The sequence below is a fragment of the Drosophila gunungcola genome, unplaced genomic scaffold (assembly GCF_025200985.1).
Source record: "Drosophila gunungcola strain Sukarami unplaced genomic scaffold, Dgunungcola_SK_2 000018F, whole genome shotgun sequence".
In the NCBI taxonomy this organism is placed as follows: domain Eukaryota; kingdom Metazoa; phylum Arthropoda; class Insecta; order Diptera; family Drosophilidae; genus Drosophila; species Drosophila gunungcola.
The window spans coordinates 930,579-949,162 of record NW_026453200.1 but is presented as its reverse complement, the minus strand read 5'-3'; the positions used below and the strand labels follow the sequence as shown (position 1 = coordinate 949,162).

The window sequence follows — 18,584 nt, the reverse complement described above, 5'->3', positions numbered from 1 at the left end:
CAATACAATTCGGTGAGCGGTTTCCATTTTTCTTTGATTCGGGTTCCGAATGCTCGTTGGTGAAAGAAACAACAGGCGAGAAGCTAGGCGGCAAAAGATGTCATAATTTGGGAGTTTTAGAGGCATTGGCGACAATATTGTCAAGAGCACCATGCAAATTCTGTCTACCGTACAAATTTCAGAATTTAATTTCGAATTGTTGTTCCACGTAGTAGATAATAAGTGTCTCAAATATGAGATGATAATTGGACCAGATTTTTTTCAACTTGGCTTTGGAGTAATGTTAGAAAGTAATAAATTTGATATTTATAGAACTGAAACGGTATTATCGGTAATTGACGATAACACATTAAATAAGATTGACTATAAAAATAATGTTAATACAGATTTAATTGATAGTGATAAGTCAAAGCTAAACGACATAGATGGTATCCCAAGTAGGCGTGTAACTACGGGTTCATTGGAAATCCGTTTGCTGGATAGAAACAAAACGGTTCAAAGGCGAAAGGTTCGCCTTAGCGAAAACGAGAAGCAGATAGTTAGGGACAAAATTCAGCAAATGTTAGAAGCAAATGTAATACGACCTAGCAGTTCTCCGTTCGCTAGCCCAATGTTACTAGTCAAAAAGAAAGACGGGAGTGACAGACTATGCATCGATTATCGTGAACTAAACGCAAACACTGTGTCAGATAGGTACCCCTTACCATTAATCGCAGACCAGATTGATCGCCTGCGAGGTGACAAATAATTTTCTAGCTTAGACATGGCCAGTGGCTTTTACCAGGTGCCTATTCACCCCGATTCCGTTGAAAGAACTGCATTCGTGACTCCGGAGGGCCAATACGAATTTCTAGCAATGCCGTTTGGACTGAAGAACGCCTCATCGGTCTTTCAGCGCGCCATAGTTCGAGCCTTGGGGGATTTAGTCAATACTTATGCAGTAGTCTATATCGATGATGTGCTAATTGTTTCAAATTCCACAGATGAAGCATTCGAAAGATTAGAGGCAGTGTTGAGTGTGTTATCAAAGTCGGGATTTTCTTTCAATGTAAAGAAATGTCAGTTTCTGCACACAGAGATGGAATACTTAGGTTTTCTAATCAAGGATGGTGAGCTAAAACCCAATCCTCGAAAAATCCAAGCACTAACTCAACTACCTAAACCAGCTTCAGTCACACAGATTAGACAGTTTATAGGATTATCATCCTATTTCAGGCAATTCGTACCTCGATTTTCAGAAGTAATGAAGCCGCTATATAAATTAACTTCAAAGTCAAATGCATTCGAGTGGAAAGAGCAGCATGAGTAAATTCGTCAAAAAATCATTAAGGTGCTAACTAGTGACCCTGTATTGATTATATTCGATCCCAAGTTTCCAGTCGAATTGCACACAGATGCAAGCGCTAATGGGTATGGCGCAATGTTAATGCACAAGGTGGATGGCAAGCGTAGGGTAGTCGAATACTACAGAAAATGCACCACGTTGGCAGAATCCAAATACCACTCATACGAGCTCGAAACATTGGCGGTGTATAATGCTATCAAACACTTCCGGCATTATCTAAGCGGTAGAAAATTCACCGTTTACACAGATTGTAATTTTATCAGAGCGAGTCGTGAAAAAGCAGTATTAACCCCGCGGGTGCATCGATGGTGGTCATTCATGCAGCCCTTCGAATTTCAGGTAGAGTACAGAAAGGGGAGCCAAATGGCTCATGTTGATTGCTTATCAAGAAATCCCGTCGAAGTTGTTGCGCAGGCAAATGCAAGCAAAGTTGTGGAAGTACGAGTTGACTTGGCAACTATCACTCACAACTGGCTTGTATCTGAACAGCAGCGTGATCAAAAATATCCAGAATTTTGACCGAATTGAATAGTGACGAAATGCAGAAAGAGCTAGCAAACAAAAAGTTTGTTGCATCGGAATATTCAAAGAAATGGCAAACTCGATGTTTGCCCGTTGTTCCGAGGGCGTTCAGATGGTCTGTTATTAATTACATTCACGAAGCTATAATGCTGGCAAAAAACTGGCAAAAGCGAGTTTCGTAAGTTTTGTTCCACGAATAAAATAGATTTATATGTGATAGCGACAGGTGCAAGCAGAGCAAATGGGCAGGTAGAGCGGGTGATGAGTGTTCTCAAAGGCATGTTAACGGCGGTGGAGACTAGCGAGCGTTCGTGGCAGGAGGCGTTAGGCGAAATTCAATTAGCAATAAATTGCACCACAAACCGAGTGACTAACATAGTGCTTTGGAATTGTTGATAGGGAAAGAGGCGAGGCCAACGGAAATGTTGACCATCAATGAAGACATGCGAATAGATCTCGAGAAAGCTAGAGAAAATGCTAAAAGCAACATTGATAAGAATGCAATGTACGAAAAAGAAAGAGTTGATAAGAAGCATGCCCGAGTTGTAAAACATAAGGTTGGCGATCATGTTTTATTAAAAAGTGAAGAGCGACACCAAACTAAATTAGATCCAAAATTTAAAGGACCATTTGTTATTGTAGAATTGATTGATGGTGATCGATATTTGTTGAAGTCATTAACTACAAAGCGGATGTATAAGTATCCACATGATAGTGTACGCAGTCTACCTGATGAGCGGGAGGCTATTGAGTTGATTCAAGAGTTTGACGATGGCGAGAGAGACAAACCAATAAGACCTAAGAGAGGCACAAGTAGAATCACATACAAAGACTAAGTTTAAGTTTTGGTTATGGTCAGACTGTGGTATGAGAAAATTGGTATCCAAATGGTTGAGTTTATGCAGAAGAGAGCGGTGTACTCTAATTGTAATGTGAATAGCCTGCTGAACTAACATTTTATGATCTGAGAATTGGTAGCCAGACTATTGAGCTTGAGCGGAAAAGAGATGGTACTCTTGATGTCATGTAAAAGGTTATCCTGCTAAGCTAATGTCTGATGGAATGTAAAGTTGATATCCAAATGGTTGAGTTTGTGCGGAAGAGAGCTTGTACTCTAAGAGAAATTGTGAAAGGTTATTCCGCCAAACTAACATTTGAAGACACGAGAAGTGTAAGAAAATTTGTGTTGAAATTTGAGTTAAGTATCATAAGAAAAGAAGTCAAGTGATGTACTAGAAATTAATGAAAAATGAAGTTTAATGCCAATCTTAAGTGAAACTAAGTAACACGAGGTCGTGTTAAGGTCAGGAAGGCCGTGTCGGAGATTATTTTGAAATGCAATGAAGAAATATTATTTGTAAGTCTCTGAGTGTATTGAATAAACGAAGTTAAAAAGAAATAAGGAAGAGAGAAGCTTTTGAATGAGAGCGCGGTGGGGAAGGAGAGCGAAATCCCTACTGAGCGTGGAGCAATGACAGGTAGAGAATAATGAGCGAGAGGAATTCAGTTCAAGAAAGCCTGCGAAACGGAACAGACGCTCGTGCAGAGAAATCATTGCGACTCGCTGCGCTGAAGAAAATATAATTCTATAATGGAAGACGAACCAGACCCCCTATCTCCCCTTTTGAATGAGAGCGCGGTGGGGAAGGAGAGCGAAATCCCTACTGAGCGTGGAGCAATGACAGGTAGAGAATAATGAGCGAGAGGAATTCAGTTCAAGAAAGCCTGCGAAACGGAACAGACGCTCGTGCAGAGAAATCATTGCGACTCGCTGCGCTGAAGAAAATATAATTCTATAATGGCAGACGAACCAGACCCCCTATCTCCTACATATGTATTCACTTTGTCTTGTTGATTTGAGTATTATGTGAAATTTATGTTTTGTGTAACCTAAATTTTTGTGCCTTTTATGCGCGACTTCAATTCGTTTACCTTAGGTTTTACGTGTGTTCCCCCAAATTCACCGTTGGGTTTCTTGTACAATTTATTTATTACAGTTTTAAGGTGATAAATGTGATTATCGACAATATACTAATAACATGCCTTCTTATAATTTTAAGGTTCAATTTACCCAGGAAAGCCTCTGTATCGTCTGTTTTTTATGTTGCTTACAGTTTTCAGTTATCATTTTTTAAATTCTTATTATTTTACCTTTTTTGTTTTTATCATAGACAATTTAGAATTTAAAAAAAAAAATTAAATAATTGAGAAGTTAAATTTTTTTCAGATTTTTTGTTTTTTATGCTTTATGATTTAATCGTCCGATCCTTAGAAAGTCCCAAGTTTTTAACTCAAAAAACAACGAAGTTATGGCAATTCCGAACGTTCAGTTATGTGGCAGCTATAGGATATAGTCGGACGATCCTTATGTACTTTGTAGATCGGTTTAATTGACAAAAAATACAATCCATAAAAGGAGCAATCCTTCTTACTTAAAAAAACACCAAAGCTTTGACACTTACGATCGTTCATATATATGGAAGGTATAGGATATAGCCGTCCGATTTGGCCAATTTTTTTAGTATATAGTTTTAATATTTTTCTAGATTTTTGCTGAAAGTTTCATAGCGATAGCACCTCTAGAAGTATTTATGGCCGCGGCTCCATACAAGTGGATCCAATGTGCAATGGGCTTCTACACTTCGACAGGATTTCCGTCATCCTCTAGGGTTCGAAATCTTTAACTATGGGCATGGTCGATAGCATTTGTGATTTTTGCTTCACATAAACAATGATCTTTGCAGATTTGTATAGCTTCGCAAATGAAGAATTGAATGAAGAGTCGGCTGGATTCCACCGCAGAGCTCTGGAGCTTTTAAAAGCGCGCAGTTTTAGTAAAATTGTAGATTATTAAAAACACTTAATATGTTCGAAACAATCTTTTTAAACGTTATTTTTATTAATGCAAGGAACTCCTCGTGGTTTCATCTCTTTGTTTGCAATATGCTTAGTTTGATTCTGTATGCCTGCAATTCCCGCTTCCCGAAACCAATTCTCAGAAACAGGAGTGTTGTAAATAATAAAGGAGTTGTGCAAAATGCACATACGGACAAAACGCTTGGGAAGTATTTCCTATTTGTTGTTGTCGAACCCCTTTACGATCGTATAGAACGGTGTCTCCAGGTGACCAAAGGCATTATCCATAGACAGGCTATAACTAACACTGGTTTACAAATTTATGTCGATGAAATCCTCCAGAGATCAAACCTTGATTTTCCGGTGCAGATCAACCTCCTGATTCAAAAAATTATACTCTAAATTTGTTGTATTGCACCATTTTTTTTTTATGCCAACTTTTTTATCTCCAGTTCTGCCTAACCGATTTTGATAATTTATATTGCTTAAAACAGATAATTTTCCATTTTTCCCATACATGTTATAAGTAAAGGTTTCTTAATATATATGATAGAGCTCGACAAAGTTTTAACAAATTGCTTAAACTGAATGAACTGACAACATAAATTAATTCTTAAAAAATACACGCCTGAAAACCGAAAAATAATTTATCTCTTTTTCTTGAAGATGGAACATTCACGAATCTAACAAGTTATTAACCTCAACAATCCGCCGGTAAAACTATTTTATACGTATTTTTCAAGCGGCTGTAAAGCATATGTTAAATGCTATTTGGATATGTTTACAAAGACAACAGGGGTCTAAGTCGAAAAATACTACTTAAAACTTTGTCGAATTCTAACATCTATATTAGAAAACCTATCCTTATGTATGGGAAAGTTGCAGAATGATCTTTTACTAGTAATAATAAACTAGTAATAGTAAGTTATTGAAGACCGTAATCAATTGAGCAGAACTGGAGATAAAACTAAAATCGGCATAAAAACAGGTGAAAAACGTAATTTACACTTTTAAAAAAATGGTACCACAACAAACACTTTGAGTCTAGTTTTTTGAATCAGGGAGTCGATCTGCGTCGGAAATACAAGGTTTGATCTCTGGAGGATTTCATCAATTTAAATTTGTAAGCCAAAATAATTGTCTTCTGTCAATTGGATATGTAAAAACGTTGTGAGTTTTTAGAATTACAAAATGTATAATCAGATTGGGAATTCGACATTGTGTGTATATTGATATTTGCATCCTGCCATCTCGATTTCTCCATTAATATTTTCAAATCTGACTTCTTAAATATTTTTGAATCATGACACCAACACGGATACCCAACGCTGATTTAAGATAATCTGTAACTTAAAAAATTGAAAAAATTGATTTTATCCAACTTCTTGGTTACATAAAATAGAAATTTCTTATCGATAGTCGACCATGGCGAAAAGCAACCCTGGTAATTGTGGTCTGTGTCGATGTGGCATCAATGAACATTGTTAACACTTTTTACTTTATTCTACCATTTAAATATGCACTAACCAATAGGTCCAAAGCATTTAGGAAATCTGATGCCCTCAATTCCATTGACGGCCTCTGAGATTCTCTCCTGGGTCAGAAAATTGGTAGGCAAGTAATATATATAGATTTGTACACCCCATAAAGAAAGAAAGAGCACGGCTATCGCAATTCTTTTCTTTAAAGGGATAACCAAACGAAATGGTAAGTTCTTTGTACACAGCTGTAACTAGGATATTGAACGCACTTCGTTCTAAACGAAAGTTGAGCCATCTATGTATATTTAGAAGGGGCCGTACGCGCATAAGGAAAGGAATAACAAGACAAACTTTAGACAAAACGGAAACACGCCGAATTGGTTGCTATACGTACATATGCAGCTAAAGTTATGCATTAAAAGTATGAAAGAAATCCAATCAGAACAAAGTCCAGCGACAACACTTAAAGGGATTGCTCGGGACTCCGAACTGGTTTTAATTACATTTTGGTATTATCCGTTTGATTTAGGCTTAACAACTTACCGTAACGATCCAGATTGACTATCTGATTAAACATGGATATCCGATAGCATACTTGCTTCTACAGGAGTGCCACAAAAATCGCGGGCTGATTGTCCTCAATGTCCTAATAATTGCCTTGCACATCGTACCACTATATCCTAAGCTTTCATAGGAACAATCGGGAAAAAAATTAAATTTTACAAATTGAGGTTAGGTTACCTTTTCGTATAATTGCAAGCCGCTTGGCACCTTTCGGCACTTGAATTAAACATTCTTATATCCTTAAAATGCTTAGGAATATAATACAAAAAGATTTGTTTGTGCCTAAGAATGCCATCACAACTAAAATTTTAACCAAACACAGAAAAGACAAACCAAGAAAGCTCACAATTGTGTACTAAATACAATACTTATTTACACAAAACATACTACATATACTTTTTGTTGTAAAATGGAAGTTAATACCTTTATTTAAATTATTAAGCACTTTCATCGCACAAAAACTTGTTTTAAGGAGAGCTTCCCTTGAACGTTGCTTATGCTGAAGTACCCAATTAATATCATGCTCTCTCTTTCGATGCTATTCTTGAAGAGGGCAGAAAGAGCAAAACAAAAAGATGTTAAATTCAAATAGCTAGACCAATTATAAATAAGAATTGGTACATTTAAAGTCAAAATTTTGACTTTGATTTTTTATGTATGGTCTATGGAACTGTGCAGCATAGCGAAAAATGTATACATTTTTTCTTCCTTATGTAAAAAAATTAGTACATTTTATAGAGCAGAACTTTAACAAGTTAATGTATCTATGTAAGCGATTGCAATCAGCTGGTTATGCCAAATGGTCAATGGTTTTCGAATAAGTTTTTTAAAAAATTGTTCAAAATATATTTAGCTAGACTGTTGGCCTTCGAGGGCGAAATACTCTTCGAACCCGTTTTCAAATTGAGTCTTGTTTTCGCAAACACTAATGCTTATATTTTTTTACAAATATCAGTTTTCAGTACAACAATCGTTTGGAAAAGAGGACATTTCTAAGGATCCTTGAAATATTAAGGATAATACAGATCTACGTCAATTCCAACAAGTCTGCATTCGGCAACTCCCCTACGGTTTCCTGAAGATTAATTCTTTCTAAGGGCAATTTAAAAACGATCTCCCCTTGTCTAGGCAGTCAAATATTTTTTAGAAAATGGAAAGCAAGCTTGACTATCATTTTATTCAGTTAAAAAAATAAATACAAAATCCCTGGAGTAATGGTATAGCGCGTATTATTCATCACCAAATGAAGACGTTGAACAGCTTTGCCTACTATGCAGATTAGCACTTTACTTTTTTTACTTTTTTGCTAATATATTATTTTTAATAAAAATAACCTATTCCTCATTCGCGCTACGACATGCGCCACTGATGGTACTAGGTTTAGAAATTCGGAACGAGCTAGTCGACACGACTGGAGTATTCGCTGATAGGTAATTTAAAATGAATGAGCGCGCGGTTTCGTTAAGGATTTACGAAACTTTTATTTTAAGAACTTAACAATTTTATTGTTCAAGGGGGCTTAAGGGTGGCAGGGGGGCTTGAACTTTTTTTTTTCATTTTTATCATTTCTTCCACCCATATAGTTATAATTAACTAAAGCCACATAATTTTTTATTTTTACATTGCAGAAGGATTTTAACAACCAAATTCTTGACATAATATCGGACATAGACATTAATATAAAAGCCCAAGAAAAAATAACTCAGCTAAAAGAGCAAGAACTGGAACTCATAAAAAAACAAAACGAGCTGGCAAACCAAATTCATCAGCAACAAATCTTAGCTCAGCAGCTAAGTGCTCAAAACAGATTTAAACAAAATCAACAAAGTCAAATTGGAACCCTCGACCCACAAAGCCACCACCAAAATGAGCGCGATTTATCAGCCTCGATATTTAATCAAAAGAATACCGCTGACAAAGTAAGTATCATCTGCAATACATCGTATTTTTGCCTGCCTACGCAGGATTCGCAGTTATGCAGTTACGACTCAACTGCTATAAATAAATTAATTATATAATGACTTAAGCAGCGTTTCCTCACAGCGGCATATACACAGAGAACACCTTAAAATAACAGGCTCGTTTTCTCGCCGGTTTTTTATTTGCCTACTGAAGTATATCCGCGATAAATAATTAGTATATATGTACTAGAGCAAGTCTCCCCCAAAACCGAGAACAAATTATCCCCAATGGTCCGCCATTTCTACATCTACGTTTTTACTTATTTTTAAGCTCCAGAAAACTGGGTAATTGTCTAGTACAGCAGCGAGCTCCCACACCCGTGATAATAAATTACCATCATATAATTCCTTCATGTACATATTGAGAAATCGTTGTCCATCGACCACTTTGTGTTCATTTTTTAAAGGCAAACACCAAAAACTTATTACTAATTACAATCAAATTTTAAAATTTGGCCTGATTGTTTAATGGCGCACACATTAAAAAGGAAGAAAGCGAAAGTTTTAGATCATTAGCTTTTAAACTGAGCTTGCCAGCGGACTCAACTCGTTACTTATATATCAACTCGTTACTTAATATATCAACTCGTTACTCAAGTGATGGGAAATTTCTGCTCTAAAGCTTTCCAACTTCTAACTAGTTTTATAATACCTCTGCAAGGGTTTCTCTTGGCGGTAGCTTGGAGTATTTAGGACGTGTAATATTACAAATTTTCTAGTTTTGATCATTCAAAATGAAAACCAAAAATGAACTAGGTCCCTAATAACTCCAAAGCGTTTCAGCTCCAAATTCAGCACCGCATCGCCTGTAGCTTTGTTTTCGTCTTCACGTTCACCTCCGCTAGCTCCGTGATCGCAGAGCATTCAACCTATTTGGGTGCCGCGAAGAGTATATACAACCGCGTCTGGTAGCACATGACTGTTCAAATGAGTGAGATTTTGCTCTGTTAAGAGCAAAGTTTCTATAATTAGTGCTTTTGAGAAAATTTTGTGTGCTCACATTACGCACCATACACATAATGTATATAGCTTTTATATGTGGGCACATATAAATTTGTATGCGGAGAAGCGTAAATTATTTTTTGATTTCTGTGTGTGCTTATAAAATTAAATGGATTCGGACACCTTTAAGTTTCCTTATTTTTAAATAATATTTCAAGTTGAAACGCATTGTGTTAATACAATTAAAATGAATTGCATAGTAGAGAAAAAAAGGGGCTTTCGACCAAGTGATCTTGTTGATAATAGAAATCGTCAACTTTTATTAAGGCTCAGTAAACAGCTGTGGCAGAAAAATAATGTACTGTAATTTCTTTCAAGATTTTTTGCATTTTTTATTTTCTCTTTATTTAATGTATAATGTAAAATCAGATACAATGTTCTTCTATTTGCACAAATGTAGTCATGAATTACTTTTTGACTTATCTGATTGCATGCCACATGAGGTTAGGTATACATTAATTTTTAATTATTTAGGAAACCTCAAATGTATCGAAGACGGTTGATTTGCGCAAAATATTCACTCCTGCGACGGATTCCAGTGAAATTTTACCGAAAAATCGTAAGTAATAAAAATAAATAAAAAAGGTGATACGTAAAAGATGTCTTCGACAATCATTATATGGGCACCCTTATAACATATACTAATAAACGCTTCTTTCAGTTGTTTTATGCTAAGCTTAGGAGGCGTTCCTAGCTTGCTAAAAAAAGCTTTCAATGCCTTATCAAGTAAAAGTTGGTTACGTATCGCCTTTAAATTTAAATTCTAGCGAAAAATACTTTATATTCAATCTTAAATAGGAAAGCTTTATGCCTCGTCTGCATTTTATTCTCCATCACTACACCCTACTGTGGAAGACCAAGTTGAGCTAGCGCGAAGAATATCACATTCACTAAGTGATATCAGTAACCAAACCTCTAAGGGTCAGTCAATGTATGTCAATCGCAAGAATCGCTCAGACAAATGGGTTCATGAAGGTAGATCTCAAGGTAATGTTCTTATTAATGGTTTTTATTGTTATCTTTTATATATCCGGTTCTCACAATTCTGTTTGCTGTTATAATGATGAAAGATGTAAAGATAAACCATATACAACGCCCGAAAAAATAAAAGTACTTTTGAGCTGCACACCCATTTTAACTTAAATGACGGCAAGGTACTGTGTACCAGGGCCTTGTTTTCCGGAGCTTGAAGGATTTTTTTAAGGAAATTGCTTAATATATAACATTTATATAAATACATACTAATCATATTTAACAGCGTTTACTCCTCAAGGTGTTGTTGTATTTGTAGATCAAGGAAACGTTGCACTCGGGTCGGGTTAGGTAAATAAATGTACAAAAATCCGTTTGAAAAAAAAAAAATGAAAAAATTTAATACACTTAAAAATTTGATCAGATCAAAAATCGGTTTTATATGCTGTCCATAGTAAGCTATCGATTTACTCGATAACTGTGTGCACTTTGGACTAGCAGTTGCTTTTTGTTTTGATTTTCCTGCCATTTTCTTGCTGCCACTATTTGTTAAACCAGCTTTTTGTTTGTTGGTCATTTGTTCTTTACTTAGTTGTTTTAAAGGTTTGGCGTATTCAGCTAGGGATGGGAGAAAGCGCGTTTAGGTTTAGTTTGGCATCGATTTCCTACTCAATATTTGGCGCACCCCCTCACTATCGTGCGTAACTCGAAACTGCCTTATGGCAGGGCATTTACCAACCCATTTTAAAAATATCACGAACACAACTAAAGCATTCAAAGTAGAGCCGAGGAAAAAACAAAAAATAAAAACAATTGCATCGGTCTTATCAGTTACGAATTGGACTGCAAGGAAGAAACGAAAATTGTTAGTGTATAGAGAAATGTGCCCAGCAAGCTTACCTAATGTGTAATTTAATTTTTTTTTTTTAATTTTTCCAAAATTTCAAGTCAGTCAGGAAAAAAAACGGTTCGTTTTTTATTATTTATTTCTGATTTCTAAATGAAAACTTACAAAACAAAAAATGACTAAGTTCTTTGTGGCAGCCGTGTAATTTCGTTAAGTTGTATGATTGACTGAATTAAATATCTGAATTATTATCTTAATAAAAATTCAAATAAATTAAAAAACAGCGAAGTTATACATTTTTTCTATTTTCTTATTATTTTAGTCGGATTTTAAACGGGGCTTGACAAACCATACCTAAAAAAAAAATAACGAAAAATATCAAGAACATTTTTCATGACCTACGAACAATCCATCTGCCTGTTTTTTCTCTCATTTTGTAAACTTTCGTTCACAAAAATCCAACGAAATCGTAAGCACATACCTTTCGGTTCATAAAAATATGATATCGTTTTCCAATTTGAATTAAAATAAAATCTGAACTATCCAATTATTACTATTTCCAAAAGAACTAAAAAAAATGCAAAAATAGAACAGCTAAAATTAAAAAAATTATTTTGTAATATTATGTATATTATGATAATGTCGTCCAATTTTCATGAAATTTAAACCGTAACTCTAAAATTTTTAATCATTACTACATCTCGAAGAACTAAAAACAAATTAAACAATAAAGGAAGCAAAGCCGAAGTTCATATACCCTGGCAGCTATTGCAAATATTAAATATTCTTAAAAACATTAAAATTATGATTTAATTGCGTATATGTTTAAAAACATTGAAGCTTTGATGATTTGCAGCTCAATTATTCGATCGTTTGCATGGCAGCCAAATGATATCGTTTTTTGATTTCTGAATTATTAATCCATTACAAAAGAAAAGTTATATTTTTGTTCCTTTTTTTTTATAAATATTTAAATTGTTCTAATGGGAGCTAAATGTTATAGTCGGCCGATCTTAATAAAACTAAAACCGTAATTCTGGAATATTAAGCCTTTACTATTTACTGAAGAACTAAAAAAAATGCACAAGAAAAAAAGCAATCTTCGCCTAGCCGAAATTCGTATACCCTTGCATCTTTTGCAAGAATGGAATATTTTGTAAACTGTTGTTGGTTTTATTTACCTTTTATTTTGTATATATAAATCGAAGTGCAGGGTCATAGCTATAAATCTTTATAGCACAACTTTTTTATAACTTTCATCACACTAGCACTCCCTAGGAAGCTATCCCCGAACTCAGTCACTTCAGACTCAGCTATCTCTGGGTACAGCAGCTGAACGTTGAAAACTTCTCTTAGGCTCAGATCAGAAGAAGGAGTTGCCTTACACTTTTGCTTTTTGAGCTTAGATGCAGCTTTTGTCGTTAAAACATTAAATTGTGATTTATTTGCGTATATGCTTTAAAACAAGGTATGGTGATTTTCAGTTAAATTTTTCGATTGTTCCAATGGCAGCTATATGATATCGTTTTGCGATTTTAATTAATTAATAAAAATCGAACATCTAAACTAAAACTGTTGCTATTTTCAAAAGAATATTAAAAAACATTAAAATTTTTTTAAGCCGAAGTTCATATACCCTTGCAGCTGTTGCATTACATTACATTTTCTTAAAAGCTTTGAAACTATGATTTACTTGCGTATATGTTTAAAAACATTAAAGCTATGATGATTTCCAGCTCAATTAATCGATAGTTTCTATGACAGGTGTACGATATCGTTTTTTCGATTTTAATAAAATTAAAAGCGTAATTCTGAGCTGTCATATTAATAATAAGTCAAATAAAATTTTTTTTAATTACAAAATAGAAAAATTACATATAAAAAATTTTTTTTATATATATTTTTATTGTTTCTATGGGAGCTACACCGTAATTTTGAAATAATTAACCGTTACTATACATCGAAGAGCTATAAATTAAATTAAATTAAATTAATATATGACTAATTTAAATTATATATGACTTAAAAACTGCAAAGTTATAATTTGTTTTTTTTTATTTTTCCGATTGTTCCCATAGGAGCTATCCGAGCCGGATCGGACAACTATAGCAAATTCATTTATTTCCTGTTCTAACATCTTACATTGCAACTTTAACCTTATTAGCAATCTAAGGATTAACAGTATAACTTTTAATCGAAGCTACATTTAGTACTAAAAAAATCCTATAATAACTAGAGAAGTCCAAGCCGTTGGAATCTTATCAAATTGAAACATTCAGATGTGAGAACCTGATATTAAGGGATAACAATATTTATATTTTTTTAACTTTGGGCACTTTTTAAATAGAACAAAATGTTAACTAATAAATAAACACAATTTATACTTCTATCTTTAATATTATCAACATAAAATTAGAAACACTAAGCACTTGAGTTCTTTTTTATGTACATATACAATCATTTACATATTTAGGGAATGAGTCCTCAAATGACGCTATTAATCCATGTAAAGAGAATTCAGAAACAAATTCCACATTGGAAATTAAAAATTTGGAAAAAATACCGCTAAAGCTCATAATGAACCCAAACGGAAAAGTCCGTGATTATAATTCGCTCAAAGAATTAATAAACGTTAAAACTGGGCTTTTATCGCCTGACAACTGCGCTGAACTAATAACTGCACTTCAACTTCATCAAGGACGAGGTAACTTATTAAAATTTAAATATAAAACTCAATATTATACAATTTTAATTGAGAAAATGAAGGGTTTATTTTTATGAAATGAAACATGGCACACTTTTAAGGAGGTAGAAAACTAGTGACTACGTATACATATTTTTTTTATTTAGGACGGACGGTACCAATTTACCTTAACTTGTTTCCTTGAGCTATATATGAAAAATGTCGCATAAATATTTGTATATGTAATCTTTTATATAACCCACTTTCTTTACAAAACTGATATCAGAAGTTGTAGTTGTTCTTAGAGATCATGAGTTGGTGACGGACAAGTTTTTGGCGAGACACTAAGATTTAATATGAAGAAAAAGAAGTTTGAGCCAATAATGGTGCGAGAGAATGTAGCCGATGAATCACGAGGGGAGCCTGGATGGGCTCAGTAAGACTGGGCTATAATAGACGAACTCACGTTCTTCCCAATGTACGTTATTTTACTCACTGAGCCAAATCAGTTTGCCAGGTCAAGGAGAGAGAGCGAGAGGCAATTAGCTTGCGAACAATTAGCGGGTTTTCCACAGAGTGGTGGAGCAAAAGTTTTGAGCTTGAGCTGCTTAATACAGTAAAATTGGTTTCAGGACCAAGACATCGCTGTATCGAAGCGAAACAAACGAACGAAGGACTAAAGTTTTCATTGCAAAAATGCTGTCTAAATCGTCCTTATTGATTATCTTTTGAACAGAGTTTCGGGCCGAGATTATTGAGGTGTCGTTGGACAACTATGCGATAAAAGTCAGACTTATTGCTTCACCAATTTGTAGTAGTCCCCTTGCTCACGCTGTTTGGTGCTCATCGTCAATACGTGGAGGGCCGTCCCCAGTGATATTCAATGTTTACATAATAGTTGCAAGGACGTCGATGCAGGATAAAATATATTAGTTTACTTTACTGATAGTCAGATGGACCGTAGCCCACTTGGCTTGGGTAATTTCCGATTAAACAAGGATTTTTTTAAGTTGCTTAAGATGCTTACCTGCTGAAGTATGTTCAAATTTTCAAAATGTTCGGATAGTAGATTTTGAGTACCGCTGTAATTCCGTTAGTTTTACTCGGATTGACTTGAAATTTAAACAGAACATTATCAACAGATTGTTAATTCATATAAAGTATATATATTCTTGATCAGAATCAATAGCCGAGTCGATCTAGCGATGTCCGTCTGTCTGTCCGTCTGTATGTGCGTGAGCACATACAGTTTCAGGATCTTTCCATCCTCTGAGAAACGCGTCCTCCTCTTACGTTTTAGGATTAAAGCGTCTGTTTGATGGGGCAACTGTAGACGGTCGACCGCATGCTATGTCGCAGATGATGGCCTTGTGGTCGCTTGCAGTGTAGATTTCGCTGCTGCAGAATGTAAAGTCCACAACGGAGCCGGCTCCTGCACTGCTAAATGTGTGCTCCGATCCGGAATTTAGTAGATCTACGTCTAGTGACGCGATGGCTTCGATCAGTTTTCTCCCTATGCTGTTCGTGGAGACTGATCCCCACTCCACAGCCCACGAGTTAAAATCGTTACGTTTCGCCTTCCTCTAGAGTCATCCACCAATTCGTCCAAGACTGTCGCAAATTCCTGGAGAGAACGGCGTAGTGGCAGTTAGCAACTTTGGATGGAAACTTCGTTCACCGTAGCTCGGACAAAAAACGAACCGGCTCGCTAGTGCTGTGGCCGGGACGAAGGGATCGTCAAGATCGCCGCAGACTTTGTACCATCCAGTATATAGTCTTTTTATACGGCTAACGCATACAAAGCAATTTGCTTTGCTTGCTTCTTGCTACCTTGTGCCCCGGTTTCCCGCACTTCAGACAGAACCGGGCCGCTATGTGGCCTAACTGCAGAAACTTATAACTGCGCCGTTTGGCCGACCTTTCCCGAACTTACTCCTTGCAGACCCGTCCAGTTTCAGAAGCAGCTCTTGCGGACATCCAGCTGATTGTAACCATGATGAGGATTTCGCTATAGGAGTGGCCATCTGCCCCAGCTATAACAAGGGCGGAATCTCTTGATCACCTTAACGGCATTGCGCGGAGTCGTCTGCCCGGACATTCTCTGACGCGCCCTGTTCTCCAGCAGAGCTGACTTTGTTGCCTCTGGCCCTGGTAGGTTTGCCTTCCTAGCCACATGGCTGTAAGCCGCCAAATCCGGAGTTGTCTGCTTGGCCATTTGCAGCCTCTGCCTCCTCCAATCTTTCGCTTAGCTCTAGCTGGATCTTCTTGATGCTCATCAAAGTATTGTTCATGAGCTGATTGATGCGGCGAGCTGCCGGCTTTTTCTCTATACAGGATGAGATCAGTCCGTCTATCAAATTTGCCAAGTCAAGCACTAGCTCGACTGGGGGCTTTTAGCACTTAGTCTTCTTGGCCTGCTTATCGGGGCTTGTAGGAGCATCCCTGCTCCTTTTCCGCGTCTCGCTTTCGATCTCTGCCGTGGCGTCCATCGGTAGGCCTTGTTTTTGCGCCTCTTCCCGCTAACCCTGCCTTCGAATCCTTGTACGAAATAGCTCACCCGGTGGCCGAGAAATTTCCTTCTGGCGCCCGATGGGGGTTTCCCGCCCCTGCTCGGTCCCCAGAGCCCCTTTTTTGCAAGAGTTGGGTTGGTGGAAATCACCCTGTGCTGGTTCCGTATGTTGATGGGTGAAACTTAACAGCTTAATATCTGAACAAGTTTGTCTGAAGAGCTATTGTGTGTCTGTAGGTATTGTAGGTGCTAGACCGTAGGTTCTTTCAATCAACTTGATTTAGTATACATTAAGTGAAAATATAAACATAATATTTACAGCGGTATGAAAGAAATCGGGGAAAGGTGTATAGGTGAGTAGAAGGGGTGGGTAATTGGGAGAGTCGCGAAAGAAGATCTTGAATCCCTGCGGTACTACCGCAAGGCATTGCTTCGCAAGGTCAGGGTAAGCACTGTGTTGCAGCTCTCCCATGTGCTTCTAGCCGCCTTTCGTGCCGTTGCCGCTGTGCCTTCCTAAGTCGCTTCATGACCACCGATGCGAAGTTGCAGATCCGGTCCCAAAACCTTTGGCGCGAAATCAACTGATCACCTTGAATCGTTGGGTCCCCGATGTCCTCCAGAAGGCCTTCTCGGTCGCAGTCGAACCGTGGGCAAGTAAAAACTAATTGCTCAGCTGTTTTCTCGACGCCGAAGATAGGGCAGTTGTGGTCGTTTTCTTTTCCGTGTTTTGCGTCCATTTGTCTACGTCTGGTATGATCCCAAAGGTCCAGCGTCCTTTCTTAGACTTTTGGCAGCGTCTCTGCCACCTTTCCATGCTCCTTCCGCGGGCGTTAGCCCTGGCTGTTCGCCTCTGAGATCAGGTGCACGTCCTCTCAACATCTTGAGCACATTGTGGATCTCCTTTGACTCAATTGCCAGCAAATCTACGGGGACCCTGCTAGCTATGACGTGGGCTGCGTCATCCGATATCGTTGGAAGCCAGAGCACACTTTAAGCGTAAAAGCCTCTCCGTAGATTTCAGACCCTTCTTGTACGACTGAGTACCAGTCGGCCCATATAGGGGCGGCGTACAGGTGTCTCACTATCGCTGAAATACGACCGTATGATGCCCACCAGTGCATCCGGTACGGCTTAGTGCTGTAAAGCTTCTATGGTGACGCTTCACCGTGCCGAGTTAAAGACATTCCTCCCTGCCATCTTGCTCCTTCAATTTGCCATCGAAGCAATGTCCTTCGCCGTCGCGAGGGCATCGACCGTGGATCTTGCTTTCCTAAAGCGAAACTGCATTAATGAGAGGTCTCCCGCAGCGGATACGGCTTCGTGCAGTCTGTGCTGATGAAGATCCCGAACGCCTTTCCCATGTGGTCTATCAAGCATATCGGCCTGTAGGACGACGGATCTTCCGGTGGATTGTTCAGCTTAGGTGGCAGAACCAACTTCTGGGTCTTCCATCGCTCAGGAATTCCATCAGGTCCTGGTGCATTACCTGGTTTCTTCCGGCTGGAATCGGATCGGTGATGTGGCTTCTGGTGTTCCATGCACATGCAGTTGTGGCCACCGTTGGGTACATGTGCTCCACGAAAGTCTTCATCTGGGTGGCGTCCGTGTATGGTCGCTAGCCGTGTATATCTCACTAAGAGACCATCGGGCACGCTGAAATAGCGAGCCACTGCAGAAGGTAAGGTCCACTGCCCTACTGAACGTATGCTCCGAACCCGTGTTAAGGAGAGCACCTTCTAGCGACGCGAATGCTTCCTGTATAGGCCATTCTTCTGCCCAGGCATTAAAGTCTCCTGCGATTACCACGTTTCGCATTTTCCTTTCATCGTGTAAAAACTCGTC

The 18,584-nt window shown here is 37.5% G+C and overlaps 1 protein-coding gene across 9 annotated transcripts in view; it reads left to right on the top strand.

Annotated features, from left to right (window-relative positions):
- Positions 1-18,584, top strand: part of LOC128263742 (histone acetyltransferase KAT6B) — a 45,998-nt gene that overhangs the window by 19,526 nt on the left and 7,888 nt on the right. For 3 of the 9 annotated variants that reach the window (XM_052998877.1, XM_052998875.1, XM_052998871.1), the window contains 4 exons: positions 8,397-8,687; positions 10,206-10,290; positions 10,530-10,718; positions 14,024-14,254. In XM_052998877.1, the coding sequence (XP_052854837.1) occupies positions 8,397-8,687; positions 10,206-10,290; positions 10,530-10,718; positions 14,024-14,254 (796 nt within the window). Of the gene's footprint in view, positions 1-8,396; positions 8,688-9,690; positions 10,030-10,205; positions 10,291-10,529; positions 10,719-14,023; positions 14,255-18,584 lie in introns of those variants that run through there. The other 6 variants (XM_052998874.1, XM_052998872.1, XM_052998878.1 and 3 more) reach the window with 3 other exon arrangements.